Source organism: Callorhinus ursinus, unplaced genomic scaffold (assembly GCF_003265705.2).
Source record: "Callorhinus ursinus isolate GAN/ISIS: 27379988/994484 unplaced genomic scaffold, GSC_fseal_2.0 scaffold4, whole genome shotgun sequence".
NCBI lineage: Eukaryota > Metazoa > Chordata > Mammalia > Carnivora > Otariidae > Callorhinus > Callorhinus ursinus.
The window spans coordinates 106526297-106543832 of NW_027397066.1; the positions used below are offsets into that span (position 1 = coordinate 106526297).

The window sequence follows — 17536 nt, forward strand, 5'->3', positions numbered from 1 at the left end:
AGCAGTGGATTGTGTCAACTTTTGTTTATCAGGAGAAGTTTATTTTTTTCTATTTTGAAAGATATTCTTATTGAGTATAAAATTCTTTGATGGATCTAGGTATGGATACGGTTATATATGTATATATGTGTGTGGCACACAAGGTATTTATCCAAGTTATTAGATTTATTGTTTGTTGTCTTTTATTCAGTTAGGATAATTTTCATCTCTTATCTCTTCAAGTATTTTTTGCCCTGTGTTCTTGTTGTTTGTTCCCCCTTCTTCTGGGAATCCAATTACATGTACATTAGACCATTTGTTAGTATCTCACAGCTCTTAGATGATCTGATCTTTTTTTCTACTTTTTCTCTTTGTAATTCATGTTGGATAATTTTGATTGACCCATGTTCAAATATACTTTCGCTGTGTGCAGTCTCCTGATAAGTTCATCACAGGAATTTTCCTTTTCTGATATTGTGCTTCATATATTTTGTATTACCATTTGACTTCTTAATAATAGTTCTTCTTTTCCTACTGAGATTCTGTATCATGTATGTTGTTCTCCTTTCCACGAGTTCCTTCAACATATTAATCTAATCATAGTTATATTTAAGTCCACTGTGTGATCATACCAATAGGTGGGTCATCTGCTGTAAATCTCGTTTTTTTTTTTTGCATTATCTTTTGATTAAAATTTTAATTTTCTTGTCTTTTTCTGTCTCATAAATTTTCATTGAATTCTAGATTCTTGCTTTTAGACTTATTTTATGCCTCTAATAGCTCCACATCTCAAACTGAATAAACCCTGATCTCTTCCCATTATATTTGTTCCTAATCTGCAGAATGTTGCTAAAATAAATCCTAGGCTGATTGATATGAATATAGATTCATATACTCCAGTTATACTTAGATCCCCAGTACAGTATTATAATTTTATTTTCTCCTATGATTTTTTAATAACATTTTCTTTTCCCAGCTTATTTTATTATAAGATTATAGTATATAATACATATAACATACAAAGTATGTGTTAACTGTGTATGTTATCGGCAAGGCTTCTGGTCAACAGTAGGCTATTAGTAGTTAAGTTTTTAGGGAGTCAAAAGTTACATGTGGATTTTTGACTGTGTAGGGTGTCAGCACCCCTAACTCCTGCATTGTTCAAGGGTTAATTGTATAAACATATATGTAACTAATAACAGCCCCACAAGATCTATGAAGCAAAAATTGGGGCACCTGGGTGGCTTAGTCAGTTGAGCATCCAGCTCTTAATTTCAGCTCAGCTCATGATCTCAGGGTTGTGGAATCTAGCCCTGTGTCAGGCTCCATGCTTAGCAGGGAGTCTGCCTGAGATTCTCTCCCTCTGCCCTTCCCCACTGCTCTCTCTCAAATAAATAAATCTTTTTAAAAAAGATATATGAAGCAAAAACAAAAAATTGGAGGGAGAAATAAACAGTTCTACAAGAATAGTTGGAGATTTCAATACACTACTTTCAATAATGCATAGACCAACTTGACATAAGATGAGTAATAAAATAGAGGACTTGAACAACACAATAAACCAATTAGACCTAACAGATACATATAGAATATTCTACCCAACAACAGCACAGATTACACATTCTTAAGTACACACAGGACATTCTCCACAATAGACCATGTGTTAGGCGAAAACAAAAACTTTAGTACATTTTAAATGAGATACCATATAAGGTATCTTCTCTGACTGCAATATAATGAAGTTAGTAGAAATCTATAACAGAAGTAAAACTGGAAAAATCACAAATATGTGGCAATTAAAACACTTTTAACCCATAAGTCAAAGATGAAATCATAAAGGAAATTAGAAAATACTTAGAGATATATGAAAGTGAAAACAGCATACCAAATTTTAATGGAATGCAAGGAGAGCAGTGTTCAGAGGGAAATTTATACCTATAAATGCCTACATTTAAAAAGAAAAGAGATCACAAATCAGTAACCTAACATATTTTAAGAAACTTGAAAATGAAGAGCAAAATAAACCCAAAGCTAGCAGAAGGGAGGAAGGAAATGTTGAAAATGAGAGCAAAAATAAACAATAAAGAGAAGAGAAAAACAGAGAAAATCAGTAAAAATAAATGTTGGTTCTTTGAGAAGATCAACAAAACTAACAAAGTTTCTTTAGACTGCTAGGGAAAAAAAGAGAAGATGCAAATAACTAAAATCAGAAATGGAAATGGAAACATAACTAACCAACCTTACAGAGATAAGAAGATTCGGTGGGAATAGTATGAACAATTATACATCAACAGATTAGATAACCTGGAAGAAATGCACAAATTCCTCAAAACATATAAATTAAACTGATTCAAGAAGAAATAGAAAATCTCAACCCATACATAAGAATAAAGAGATCAAATCATTAATCAAAAATCCCTCAACAAAGAAAATTCCAGCCCAACTGGCTTCACTTGAAGTAAATTCTACCAGATATTTAAAGAAGAATTAACACTAATCCCTTTCAGACTCCAAAAAATTGAAGAGAAGGGAATGCTTACTCTGTGAGGCCTGCATTACCCTGATACCAAAACCAGATAAAGACATCACAAGAAAATAAAATGATATACCAGTGTCCCTTATGAATATAGTGCAGAAGTTCTCAACAAAATATTAGCAAATGAAATCCAGCAGTTGTCAGGGGCACCTGGCTGGCTCAGTTAGTAGAACATGTGACTCTTAACCTGAGGGTTGTGAGTTCAAGCCCCATGTTGAGCATGGAGCCTACTTAAAAAAATAAATATGGTTCAACATAAGAAAATCACCCTTGCATTACTGGGATAAATTCTACTTGGCCATGGTGAATAATATTTTCAATATGCTGCTGGATTTTTTAAAAACCTATTTTTATTTATTTATTTATTTTAAGTCTTTATCTGGTTTTGGTATCAGATATCTCTAAGTATTTTAAATTCCACACCTGAGTGAAATCATATGGTGTTTGTCTTACTGACTTATTTTGCTTAGCATAATACTCTCTACCTCCGTCCATATTGTTGCAGATGGCAAGATTTCATTCTTTTTTATAGTTGAGTAATATTCCATTGTGTGTATGTATATATATAAAAACCACATGATCCTTATCCATCAATCAGTGGACATTTGGGCTTTTTCCATAATTTTGCTGTTATTGATACTGCTTCTATAAACATTAGGGTACATGTGCCCCTTCGAATAGTATTTTTGTATCTTTTGGGTAAGTTCCTAGTAGTGCAATTGCTGGGTCAGAGGGTGGTTCTCTATTTTAATTTTTTGAGGAACCTCCATACTGTTTTCCAGAGTTGCTGCACCAGTTTGCATTCCCACACAGCAGTGTAAGAAGGTTCCCCTTTCTCCGTATCCTCGCCAACATCTGTTGTTTCCTATGTTGTTACTGTAGCCATTCTGACAGGTGTGAGGTGGTATCTCATTGCGGTTTTGATTTATATTTCTCTGATGATGAGAAGTGATGTGTCTGTTAGCCATGTGGATGTTTTCTTTGGAAAAAATGTCTGTTTATGTTTTCTGCCCAGTTGTTAACTGGATTATTTGTTTTTGGGTGTTGAGTTCAATAAGTTCTTTATAGATTTTGGATACTAACCCATTATCTGGTATGTCATTTGCAAATATCTTCTCCCACTCCAAAGGTTGTCTTTTAGTTTTGTTGATTGTTTCCTTCACTGTGCAGAAGCCTTTTATCTTGAAGTCCCAGTAGTTCATTTTTGCTTTTTGTTTCCCTTGCCTCTGGTGACATGTCCAGTAAGAAGTTGCTATGGCCAATGTCAAAAGAGGTTACTGCCTGTGTTCTCCTCTAGGATTTTGATGGTTTCCTGTCTCATATTTAGGTCTCTCATTCATTTTGAGTTTATTTTTGTGTATAAGGGGTCCAGTTCCATTCCTTTGCATGTGGCTGTCCAGTTTTCCCACCACCATTTGTTGAAGAGACTGTCTTTTTTCCATACTTCATCATAATTAAGAACTTTTATGTATCAAAAGATAGTATCAGAGTCAAAAGACAATCTACTCAATAGAAGAAAAGATTTATAAATCAAATATCTGATAAATTAATATTTAGAATATATAAAGAACTTCAAAAACTTGACAACTAAAATAAAACCCAATTCAGAAACGGGCAAAGGATTTGAATAGACATTTCTTTAAAGAAGATATGCAAATGGCCAATAAGCCCTTGAAAAGATGTTTAACATCATTAGTCATTAGAGAAATGCAAATCAAAAACCACAGTGAGACACCTCTTCACAGCTACTAGGATGGTAGTATAAATAATATATGTTGAAGTCTTAACCCCCAGTGTGATTGTATTTGGAGCTAGTACAGCCTTTAAGGAGACCCATTAAAGTTCAATGAAGTCATAAAGATGGGCCCTAATTTAATAGGACTGGTGTCTTTATAAGAAGAGGAAGAGACACGAGGGATGTCTTTCTGTATATGCAGAGGAAAAGCCATGTGAAGACACATTGAGAAGGTGACTCTCTGTAAGCCAGGAAAAGAAGCTTCACCAGAAACCAGTGCTGCTGACACTTTGATCTTGGACTTTGTAGGAGTGCTGACAATTCTGACTCCATCTTTTGCCTTCCATCTTGTTCTTGTCTGCACAATGACCTTCCACAGGGCTACATGTTCCAGGCCTATTGGAGGATACTGTGTGCTCTAGCTGGAATGAGGGAAGGTATATAGATTGTGCCACTTGAGACAACTAGTAGAGGTCCCTCTGGCACAGAGATGGTGCTACTTTAGATGACTACCCTTTGACGTCACCACAATGATCCCTCTGCTCTGTAAATTCTGTAGATTAAGGTCTGGACTTTGTGGAAAATAGCTGCATAGTGCTGAGATCATCTGTCCACCCCATCCCCCTGGCAGTAAGTTGCCCTAAATAAAAAACTAGATAGTATTGAGTAGCTTGCTTTGTGTTTTGGTCTCAAAGTGCCTTCTCAGTAGAGGATAGTTTACTGTCCCTCCTCCACCTTCTAATAGACTTCTGGCCTCCAGAACTGTGAGAACATAAGTTTCTGTTGTTTAAGCCACCCAGTCTGTGGTATCTTGTTATGGCAGCCTGAGCTGTCTAATGTGTATAATTTTTTTAAAAACTGAAAATATGGGGCACCTGGGTGGCTCAGTTGGTTAAGCACCCAACTCTTGATTTCAGCTCAGGTCTTGATTTCAGGTCATGAGTTTAAGCCCCACATTGGGCTCCATGCCCAGCATAGAGCCTACTTAAATACATACATACATACATACATACATATATACCTGAAAATAAATGTTGTGAGGATGTGGAGAAATTGGAATCTTTGAGCATTGTTTGTGGAAATATAAAATGCCACAGCCACTGGAAAACAGTTCATCATTTTCTCAAAAGGATAAAACATAAATTATCATATGTTCCAGCTATTCCACTCCTAGGTATATATCCGGAAGAATTGAAAACAGGGAGTTGAACAAACATTTTTATGTCCATGTTTATAGAAGTATTATTCATAACAGTCAAAAGACGAAAACCACCCAAATCCATTAACAGATTACTGCATAAACACAATATGGTATATATATTTAATGGAATATTATTCAGCCATATAAAAGAATGAAAGTTTAATTTATGCAACAACCACATAGATAGACCTTGGAAACATGCTTAGTGAAATAAGTCAGACTCAGAAGGGTAAATATAATATGATCCCACTTGTATGTGAGGTACCCTGAATAGTCAAATTGAAAGGGACAAAGTAGAATAGAGATTATTGGGAGTTGAAGGGAGGAGGAAAGGGCTAATTATTGTTTAACAGAGTTTTTGTTAGGGATGATAAAGAAGTTTTAGGTATAGATAGTGGTGATGGTTATATAACATTGTGAATATTTAATGTTGATGAATAGTAAGCATGCTTAAGAATGATTAAAATTAAATATCGTGTATATTTTACCATACACGCAGACATGCATACACAAACTCCTAAAAAAAAAATCACCACTGATTTCATTAGAAAAGTCTTTAAGTATTAGTGGAAACTATCAGGCTCATGGCGACAAATACAAGGTTTCAAAAATTCTGATATTTGCATGAAAGCTCAGTTTTCCTTGACATTACAGGTTCATTTTGTTCATTTTCAAGGAAATGTCTGACACAAAATGAAGTCTGAATAACCATAATTTGTTTGTTGTTTTCTAATTAAAAATGGTGTTCCATGAAAAAATCAACTAGGTCAGCTCACAACTTTATCACACAAGTGCTTTGGCTTAAGACAACTCTCTTGGGGCACCTGGGTGGCTCAGTCTGTTGAGCGTCTGCCTTCGGCTTGGGTCGTGATCCCAGGGTCCTGGGATCGAGCCGCATCAAGGTCCCTGCTCAGTGGGGGGCCTGCTTCTCCCTCTCCCTCTGCTGCTCCCTCTGCTTGTGCTCTCTCTCTCTCTCTCAGATAAACAAAATAAAATAAAATAGACAACTGTCTCAGTTTGAGCTGCTCTAACACATATGCCGTGGACTGGGTAGCTTAAATAACAAGTTTATTTCTCACAGTTCCAGGATGAGGGTGCCAACAGATCTGGTATCTGGTGAGGGCCTGCTTTGCAGATGGCTATCTTCTTGTATCCTCACATGGCAAATAGCAGAAACGAAACCAAGCTATCCCATGTTTCTTTTTATAAGGGCACTTACCCCACTCATCAGAACTCTACCCTTAGGACTTAATTACCACCTAATACCATCATATTAGGGGCTAGGAATTCAAGGAACATTCAGTCAATAAAAATAGCCATTGTACTTTGATAGTGCTGCGAAAGTGCTTTATGCTTTCATCTCATTTTTTTTTTAAGATTTATTTATTAGAGAGAGAGTGGAAGGTGGCGGTAGGTAGGGGAGAGCAAAGGGAATGGGGCAAGCAGACTCGGAACTGAGCAGGGAGCCTGACGTGGGGCTCGATCCCAGGACCCTGAGACCATAACCCAAGCTGAAACCAAGAGTCAGACGCTTAACCAACTGAACCACCTAGGTGCCCCCATTTTTTTCTAATTATGATAAAAAAAACAAAAAAATTTACCATTTTAACCATTTTTAAGTGTACAGTTCAGGAGTGTTAAGTATATTCACATTGTTGTGAAACATTTCCAGAACTTGCTCATTTTGCAAAACTAAAGCTTTTGTTCCATTTTGTCACACACAATAAGACAGGTACTCAAGGCTTGAGATTTCATAAAGTTAATTTTTTTTGCTCCATCAAGGACCTCTTAAGTTGAAACTGGTATTTTTTAAAATCTTGCACATGCATTGCAGTGAATAATACAATCACTAGTATGTAAAGTTTGGTGCCACTGCCTCAATTATCATCAGCAGTTTTATACACCATTGCTTTAGTACTATCAGTACAAATGTGAACACAGTGAAACGAGCAAATTATACCTTAGTGTTTTTGCAAAAATGGTCTTGAGTTGCAAACTTTCTGAAGAGTTCTTGGGAACCCCTCCATGCATCGTCGCAGACTACACATTGAAAACCACTGATTTAGATCAGTGGCTTAGGAAGATCACTTTGAAAAACAAAAACAAAACGAAACACAGGAAGATCACTTTGGTGGTAGGATAGAGGAGGGAGACTGGAAAAACAAGGAGACCAGTTAGTTTGAGTGAAAGAGGAAGAAAGCCTATATTTGAATAATGGAGTGCAGACAAAAAGGAGAAGACCAATTTCAGAGATTTTTCAGAAGTGGAATTGATGTTACAGAATTGCAAGTATGTCTTGCAAAAAAAAATAATGAAATTATTACCTTTGCGCCAAATTTTATTTCTCATTTCCTTTATCCAATTTACATCATTTACTTAATTACTCATAAAAATTAAAAATTTCTCCAGTACCATAAGAAACTAAACTAATAATGATCTGGAAGAGGAATAAGCTAGCTATTCAATTACCTACTGCTTCTACTTACTGCTTTAGTTTGGGAATTTATAACCATATTCTTTATCATCTTCTGAATATACCTGTGTGTTAAACATAAATAGCAATTCATATATAGTTCTTTACATCATTAGTTTAGTTTTAGGGACTAATGTCTTTTCCAGTGCTCAGACTCAATAACAAACAAATAGAACAAATTGTTTAAACACTTGGTTCTTGATATTGCAGTTTGAAGACTTTTTTCCCCCCTCCTCAAACAGCAGTTCAAATGCTTCACCTTCAGAAGGTGCACCACTAGTAGGAAGTTATGGATGTACTCCTCATTCATTTCCAAAGTTCCAGCACCCTTCTCATGAACTTTTGAAGGAAAATGGCTTTACCCAACAAGTGTACCACAAGTATCGTCGAAGATGTCTAAGTGGTAAGATGCTTGTCCTTTATGTAGCTATGTTTAAAACTAAAATATAATATTAAAAAATGTGACATTTAATATCAGGTTAAGATATTTTTTATTTTGTTATAATTACCTTAAGTATTCATGTGTTTTGTAGCTTAGATACATTAAGAAATAAAGTTTAGCGTATTCTTGTTACTATTGACGAATGCTTAAATTTGAGCAATGAGTCAGAAAATGGATTAATATTTGTCCCTTATTTAGAAGAAACCCAAATACATTTTGGAGATTAATATTTTAAGTTACGTAAAATGTCTGCTGTTTTGACTTTAATAAGTTTCTTTAACAAAAAAATGTTTTATTATTTTAACTTTTTCCAGAGAGAAAACGCTTGGGAATTGGCCAGTCCCAAGAAATGAATACCCTCTTTCGTTTCTGGTCCTTTTTCCTCAGAGATCACTTCAATAAAAAAATGTATGAGGAATTTAGACAACTTGCTTGGGAAGATGCAAAAGAAAATTACAGGTCAAATATTTTCTCACATTTTTACAGTTAAGGGGTTTTCAAAAAAATAATATAAAAACTAGTACTGAAGTAGCCCAGTTTTGAACTATGAAAGTAGCACAACATAACTGGAGAGAGGGTTGTATTAGTTTCCTATTGCTGCATTGCAGATTATCCCAAACTCAGAAGATTAAACAACATTTATTAATTTACAGTTTCTAAGGGTCAAGACCCTAGGAACAGCTTAGTTGGGTGGTTCTGACTTAGATATCTCATGTGCAGGCAAGATATTTGACTAGGCTGCAGTCTCTGAAGACTCGACTCAGGCTGGAGGATTCTCTTCAAGCTTATTCACATGGCTGTTGGCAGGAAGCTTTAGTTCTTCACCACATAAGCCTCCCATTAGGCATTTAACAACATGACTTCATCCAGAGAAAATAATCTAAGAAAGATGGAGAACTTCCAAGATGGAAACCTTGGTGTCTTGTATAACCTGTGCTTGAAAGTAACATACCATCACCTCTGCCATGTTATATTGTTCACACAGACCAACCCTCGTACCATACCTGGTAGGAGGAGACTACCCAAGATTGTGAATACCAGGAGGTAGGATCATTTGGAGTCATCTTAGGGGCTGGCACAAAGGCCAAATGAAATTTGAAAGAACCACTAGAGACTTCCCTTGCATAGGCATACACATCCCCAAATTGATAAATACTTAGAGCTAAACTAGTTGTTAAGATACCTTGAGCCAAGAAAAAATAAAGCCTCTCATGATATGTCCAGACTCATCTATCAGATCTCATTTTTTTCCTGCTAGCGCTCTAGTTCTCTGGGCAACCAGTGGTACAGAACGTGTTCTCTGAATGACACAAGCTCTAGCCTCTGCGTGTCTGTATATATTCTCTTCTTCCTCCCTCTTCTTTGCTAACTCATTCTTTTCAACCAGGTTAGACCTTGTTTTCTTGAGAAATGTTCAGGATAAGTTTTTTTTTTTTTTAAGATTTTATTTATTTATTTGAGAGAGAGAGAGAAAGAGAGAGAGAAAGCACCTGAGAGGGGGGAGGGTCAGAGGGAGAAGCAGAGTACCTGCCAAGCAGGGAGCCCGATGTGGGACTCGATCCAGGGACTCCAGGATCATGACCTGAGCTGAAGGCAGTCGCTTAACCAACTGAGCCACCCAGACGCCCCTGGGTAAGTTTTGAGAGTGTCTATAGGGTGGAGTTGAGACCAGACTAAAAGGATGAGAAGGAACATGAGATAGGCTCATGCAAACTGTTTATTCCTGGAAAATGGTAGGAGGAAGAAGAGATGGAAAGAAGAAATAAAGACAATTTTACACTTACGGTTTACTCAAATTTACCATTCTTCAAGTTCTACTTGTAAATCTTAAATAAGAATATATTGTTAATCAGTTATCATGATCTTTGAAAGGAATACAAGATGCTGCAAATAAATTTTTCCTAGAAAAAAATTACATTTGCCCTGACTTGTATAAAAATAAAGACTATTTAATTTTCATCCAGAATCTTTATCTTGATCAGGAATGACAGATACATAGTATGTTTACCTGTTTCTCTCTCTTCTGTTATTACTGACATCTCTAATCAGTCCCAGCACTGTTTAATGTTGTTCTTGAATTCAGATTTGTAGTCTTATCAAAATTTTAACAGCTACTGCCAGTTTACCAGAGTTGGCACAAAAGGCAAAATTTGCTATTTCTGATTTTGATGTTCTCATTCAAACTATGGTGTGCTACCCATTAGTGGATTGTGAAGTCAATATAGTAATTTGAAAAATATCAGACTGTACTGAACATAGGCTAAATTTTTTCAGTTAATACATACATGCAAATTTAAGAATTGTTTGCAAAACTTATATATCCTTTTATGTACACACATTATGTTGACTTGGTCACCAGATAAAGTATTTTTCTTACTATTGTACTTAGAAAAGTTTGAAAGCCATTTTTATAATTAATCTCAGCATATTTTGCTCTTTCTGCAAACAGTTTGTTTGTTCTTCAGGACTTTCGAATAACTTTTCTGAAATGCCCATGACTATCCAAGTCTAGGTTGGGAGTTCTTCTGTGTTCCTACAGTCATCTGTGTATGTTTCTATTAGCTTTTTTTTCCTTTTTTTTTGAAGATTTTATTTATTTATTTGACAGAGACAGCGAGAGAGGGAACACAAGCAGGGGGAGTGGGAGAGGGAGAAGCAGGCTTCCCGCTCAGCAGGGAGCCCGATGCTGGGCTCGATCCCAGGACCCCGGGATCATGACCTGAGCCAAAGGCAGATGCCTAATGACTGAGCCACCCAGGTGCCCCTCTGGTAGCTTTTTAACACATTATTTTGCGTCTGTTTTTGCAGTGTTCATGACTAGCCTGGATTAGCTTTCCTTAGGAAGTATTGCACAGTGGTTAAGCATCTGAAGGCTTTGAAATCAGACCTAAATTTGAATCCCAGCCTATTAATTACTGTGAACTTGGCAAGTTATTATTCCCAGTAAGCTTTAGGTTCTTTATACATAAAGTAGGGGAAATTATGGTAGATACCCTCATAGGGTTATTGTGAAAATTAAACAAAACCGAACATGTAAAGGTCTTAACATATGATAGTAAGTGCTCAATAAATTGTTACTGTTATTAGACGATCAATACTAAATCTATCCATTGACTAAAGATGGTTTCAAGAAGGAAGGAGAGAAATAACCTTTATATTATGTGTCTTCAACATGCCAGCTCTGGTCTAAGTGCTTTACAATATTATGTCATCTATTCTTAAAAAGTAGGATATTGTTATCCTCATTTTTAGGATATAATTACAGGCCTAAAATTCAAATAGAGTTCTTTCTGCTTCTCAGCCTTTATGTTTTCCACTCATCTAAGCTGTCTCATAATGAGGGGTAAATGAATAAATAACAACTGAGAGGCTGGCCGTTTGCCCCTGCTCTTCACTCCAGCAGTTAGGCTGCATAGTTGGGTTGTTATTAATGTCATCCTTTTGGTCTTTGGATTTGGTTTACTAAAAAATAAGACTAAAAATCCAAATATTGCAGTAGTCTGTTGGCCTTTACCAATATAAACTAATATATAATTAATATCAAAATAATATCCCATGAAAGAAGTATCAAGGCAGATTTGTCACTTCTGAGATGGTGGTTCTTTAGTCCTTAGTCCCCTTAGCCTTCAGTCATACAAGCTCAAAGAATAGCATCACTTATGGCTACCAAAGCAAAGAGTTCAGGTCAGTGTGTGGGTGTGTAGTTGGTAGTCCCACATTTCTCTTGGTGGCTTGCCAAGAAACCTATTTATTCTTCTGGACAGACCATCACTTTCCATCTTGAAAATAAGCTAGTTACCAAAGACACACACACACACACACACACACACACACCCCTTCTTGTGAATAAAAGCTAGGCAAAATTATGTTACTAGTAATGAAGAAATTGTAGTCTTTATTCCACTAAGGCACTCAGAACAACTTAAGGATTCTAACTGAGGAATCTTTTAACTGTGACATGTTTTAGTTGAGTAAGCTAGATATTGTCCTTTTACTGCTGTCTTGTTGACTTTGTTCATTCTCATGGGTTCTACTCATCACCATTAATTAAAGGTTGGGCCCATGTAGTTTGCTAATACACTGTCCACAATTCTTCTTGGGTTCTCTAGGTAGTTGTAGAAGAATACAAGGAAATTTGTTTTCTGATTTATGTAGTGATTACAGTTATTTTAGCAAAATATCTTTTATGAAATGTACTTTATAACTAAAGCAGGGAAGATCTCTTAGGAGCCATTTAATTAGGTTTGTCATTTCTAGTTGAATGGGTCAACCACACATAGGGTCTAGGGCACAAAAGTATAGTCTTTCTCTCTTGAGTAAAGATTGTGTTCAAAAGTATTTAAAACCATGCACTATTATAAACCTCAGTTTGGAAAAAATTGAAAACATTCCCAGTGGCACTAAATCTTTTGACAATTTCTTCAGAAATACCAAGGAGAGATCCTCTGTCTGTCCAAAGGAGCCACACTGTAGTTGCCCATAGGCTGCCTCATTCTGCAGGTTCCCGGTATACTTCCATGAGGTGCTATGGCTGAGTGAACAAAAATAGCAAAGCCATCTATGGATTACTAAATAACCACTTCAGCTAAAAAAACCATCCTAAAAATTACATACATTTAAACCTTTATTTTTTTTTGCTTGGGGTTATTTGTGTCCTGTTTGCTTCTATCTATGAGATGTTTGCATTGTCATAGTAAAATTTTTATTATAAACCTTTTATTTCCTTTCTACAGGTATGGATTAGAATGTCTGTTCAGGTTTTACAGTTATGGACTGGAAAAAAAATTCAGACAAGAAATTTTTAAGGATTTCCAAGAAGAAACCAAAAAAGACTACGAATCTGGTAAAATAATACAAAACAAAACCCAATAATCTTACTCTATTTGGAAACTGTAAACCTGAGGCAATAAACAGGGAAGGAGTTCATAACTATTTTCTTCAGAATAGGCTATTTAAGACCTTCAGGCCACTATTAACGGTTCTTGATGAAGGATGGGGCACCATATAGTAAGAAGGTCATCCCTGTGAGGTGTTGGAAAATAACCGTGCCCAAGAGTTCCTTTATGGAGTAGTATTTTGCCATTTTCCCCTTGACAGACATGAAGATGATACTCACTGATATTCCATTACATGAAAATTCTTTGTAACAGCAGGTATGCTTGGAAAGATGGAACAGCACAGTGGGTAACAGTGCAAGCTTTGGGCTAGATGCATACATAGATCTGAATTCCATTTTCACCACTTGGTAGCTGTGTGACCTTGGTTAAGTTACATAACTTTGTTAGCCTTAGTTTACTTATCAGTAATATACACAAGAGCACCCATATTACGGGTTTGTATATGCTTCAAATTAGTTTAATATATAAAAACCACTTAATACCTGTCATATAACAAATGCTTACTAAATGTTAGCTGCCATTATTATTACAATGTCTTCTTCTCAAAATCTAGATAAAGTATATGCTGGAAGATAAATGGTCAGTTGCTGGTAGGATGATTAATATGAATCATTTTTTAAATTCTATATAATTGTGAATATTTTTCTTTGTTATTAGGTCAGCTATATGGATTAGAAAAGTTTTGGGCTTATCTAAAATATTCTCAATCTAAGACGCAGTCTATTGACCCAAAACTTCAGGAATACCTCTGTAGCTTTAAGAGGTTAGAAGACTTCCGCATTGACGTAAGTTTTAAGTCTTTTCTTCTGTAGTCTTTTTATTACCTTCATATTTTGAGCTTTCAGTGACTTTCTTAACTTTAATTTTACAATTTTTATTTTTTTAACTTTTTATTTTGAAATGGTAATTTTCTAGTTTTGAAATCAAACTTTAAAACAAGTGCAAAAATAGTATAAAGAATTCCCATATTGCCAAATGTTAACATCTTACGTAACCACAGTGCAATTGTCAGTTCACTTTAATTTTGGTATGCCCCTATAATTAAACATTTTATAGATTTAGTACCTTTTATGTGGGTATGTTACTAATTTCTCACTAACAGTTCTAAAATTTTTCACTTTCTATGTACTTTTATTCTATACTTTTCATAATATGTGCTGATATAACATGAATTTAAGTTTCCCCACATAAAAAAATTAAGACAAGAATGTTACGTACATATATAGAGACAGGAGAGTAAGCCTTAATTTGATTTCAAGAGGAAAAGGAAAGCATTAAAAAAAAGAATGGGATGAAAATAAGATAAAGGACAGGGGGAAAAAAATAAGAATCAAAAGAACAGAAATGAGAGAGGTGAAAGGAATGCTAGGTCCATCTCTGCTTAGTATTGTAATTTGTCTTATATTTTGTGTAAATAGGTTTGATGGCTCAGGGATGGAATTAATAGAAGTGCCTGTCTGTGGAATTAAAATGTTTCTAGAGTGGCCTAGCCAGTTCTATAGCAGGGACATCCTTGCTCTGTAATAGTGACTTTTGTCCTATCTGAGCAGAAACTAAGAATTCAGGCCTCCGCTTTTAAATACAGTGGACGATTGGAGAAGGAGGTTATGGTCTTAACTTGTCTCCAAATGAAAATATTAGTCTGGTGGTGTATAGTTCTGGGCTCCCAAATCTTTGTAACTGGAAAGGCCTTAAAAGCTGACTTGTTTAGTGCAGAATACCGTTTCACTGCCTACCCTCTCCTTGCTTGTAGTCTGAGGGGATTTGGGAGCTTAATGGATATTTATGTTTGAAAATGTTTAAAATTAGTACCATCAGTAATGCTGTCCAGTTTCCTTATCCTAGAAGTCCTAGATAAACCTTCAGACTTGCTAAAGATTATTTGATTTGGTATCTCTTTTTTCTCCCTGCTGCTTTCATTTATCTGTTAAACATTATCATTCAAACAAGCCTAGGATAGGAGTTTAGGGTTGGAAGGGACTAGACTTATAAATGCTTTGCAGTTGACAGAAGTTGAAAAAAGAAGGAAAATAGGCTCTTTGAAACATTTTCTTGGAGGCAGGGAACCCAGCCTTATATATATGCCCCGCAATGTAGTTCAAGTCCTAAAACATGTAAGAATCTTAATAAATATATGTTGAGTGAAAGAATGAACAAGTACTGATAGGCTGATTTAGTCAAGGAGGAAATTTAAGTTTAATACCTTAAATTGCTGTTAAGTTTTTGTTATACTAATAAAATCTACTGAAATGCCAACATAGTTTCCTTCTTGGTTGAAAAAGTCTGACCGTAGATTATGAAGGGAGGAAAAAAAAGTAAAATTGTCACTATATTATCTTTCATAATTTGCAGCCCCCTATTAGTGAGGAATTTGGAAGAAAAAGACATTCATCTACTTCTGGTGAGGACAGTAGTCGTCATAGACTTCCATCTAATTCCTCTACAAAGCCACCAAATGCTGCTAAGCCTACATCTGCTAATCAGCTTCAGGGTCCCAATAAACTGTCCCAGAAGGAATACTTCACAGGAGTCCAGTGACAATTCACACCAGAACAGTGCTGCCTCAGTCTCAACAGATGGTGAAATGCCTGAGAAATAGACTCTTATGAAAGTTGTTTGCCCTTGAAATAGACATTTACTTCAGTATTTATTTGGGAAAAATCTTCTGATGTTTAATTGTGATAATCACAAAAAAGAAAAAGGAAGAAAAGTGGTAGCATTTTTTTCTAACAAGATAAATTCTAAAAACATTTTCCCCGATGTCATGAGCAAGGATAGTTTTGGTGACCTTTTGTAGGGATCCTCTAGTAACGTATTTTGGTCTCAGTATTTCTATTTCAAAGCAATTGTTTACAAGAACAGCATTCCTTAAATATATACAAAAACAATACAAGGAATGCCTAACATTTTCAGCTCATACTTCTTAAAGAAGATATAGTATGTTGTATTCATCTCTTCTATAGAGCTTTCCTAAAGAATCCAATTACCCTGTTATCAATTCATATTTGAACTTATCAAAAACAAAGGAAGATTACGTATGTATTTTTTAAATTTAAAAAAAGAATATAAAATGATAATTTGCTTTTCTTTTAGACATATAGTTTAAGGAAACTTCTTTTTTTAACCAAAGTATAATTATATTGCAGTTAAATTGAAGTATAAAATATGTGCACTTTGGATGCTGGGTTTTGCTTTTTTTTCCTGTAGTCATACCTCATGATTTCCATAGTTATTGTTGTGCTGATATGGAGTGTTCTGAATTGGCAGCAGCTGGTTACATATTAGAAGAGATTTACTTTTTGTGACTCTTTAATAAACCTGCACAACTAATTGAAAACTTGGTTGAGATTGGTTGGAATATTGTTCTAAATCAATTAAATCTTGCCCTGTTTTGAATGCATCTGCTGTTTGTATATCTGCAGGTGGGTATGTCACAGGCAGTCAGATTATCTTCAATTTAAAAGAAGTACTTAGTTTTTCCTTTTTGTTTCTTTTAGTTTTGTTTTATGTTCATGTTTTCAAGAGTTATAGCAAATTGATTTCTAAGTTTTATTGCTCTTGCAACTGATGTAAATGATAGTTTCAGTTTTTGTGGGTATTAAAAAAATAAAGCACTTATTCTAAATTATTGGAATTGATTTTTAATTATTTTGTTTAGAATATAGTTGAAAAACTGTAATATCAAATTCTGCTAGTAGAAGACCATTATATTTTGTGAATGAAGTTTCAGTTATAAACTTAGCCATTTTTATTTACCACTTATATTTTCTTGGCAGAGCAGCTAGTTTAATATACTAAATTATTATTATTTTCTTTTTGATGTCTTGTTCTTATAGAGTGACAACATTGTAATACGTATAATCTTTGGCTAAGTTGGCTATTCATCAGGAACTAAGAGATTTTCATTAGTTATTATCCATGCATAAGTGATAATCTGCAGTTTTATATTTAGTATTTGGGGGTCATTTTGATGTGTTAATTTTAGGAAACAGTCAAATTTGAATACTCAAAATGAGTTTTACTTAGAGATATTGGAAAGAGAATGCAGAACAACTAAGGGATTAGAATAATATATTTCTAAATGTTTTCTTAAGTGGATATGTAATTCTGGCTTTTCACTGAGAAATTTCCAGATCATACTCATTAGCTTTAAGGGGGTCTCTTGCAATGATCTAAAAAATTTTCTCGGTATCCTTTTTGTATTGAAGACATACATCTGAAACCTGTATTTAAGATTATTTCTACTCACCTAAATATGCAAGTGTAAATTTG

General features: G+C 35.0%; 1 protein-coding gene across 7 annotated transcripts in view; it reads left to right on the forward strand.

Annotated features, from left to right (window-relative positions):
* Positions 1–16892, forward strand: part of LARP1B (La ribonucleoprotein 1B) — a 119378-nt gene extending 102486 nt beyond the window's left edge. For 5 of the 7 annotated variants that reach the window (XM_025874167.2, XM_073892248.1, XM_025874168.2 and 2 more), the window contains 5 exons: positions 8167–8327; positions 8681–8825; positions 13100–13209; positions 13922–14049; positions 15617–16892. In XM_025874167.2, the coding sequence (XP_025729952.1) occupies positions 8167–8327; positions 8681–8825; positions 13100–13209; positions 13922–14049; positions 15617–15802 (730 nt within the window). In that variant the 3' untranslated portion in view covers positions 15803–16892. Of the gene's footprint in view, positions 1–8134; positions 8328–8680; positions 8826–13099; positions 13210–13921; positions 14050–15616 lie in introns of those variants that run through there. The other 2 variants (XM_073892246.1, XR_012378029.1) reach the window with 2 other exon arrangements.
* The last annotated feature ends 644 nt before the right edge of the window (positions 16893–17536 follow it).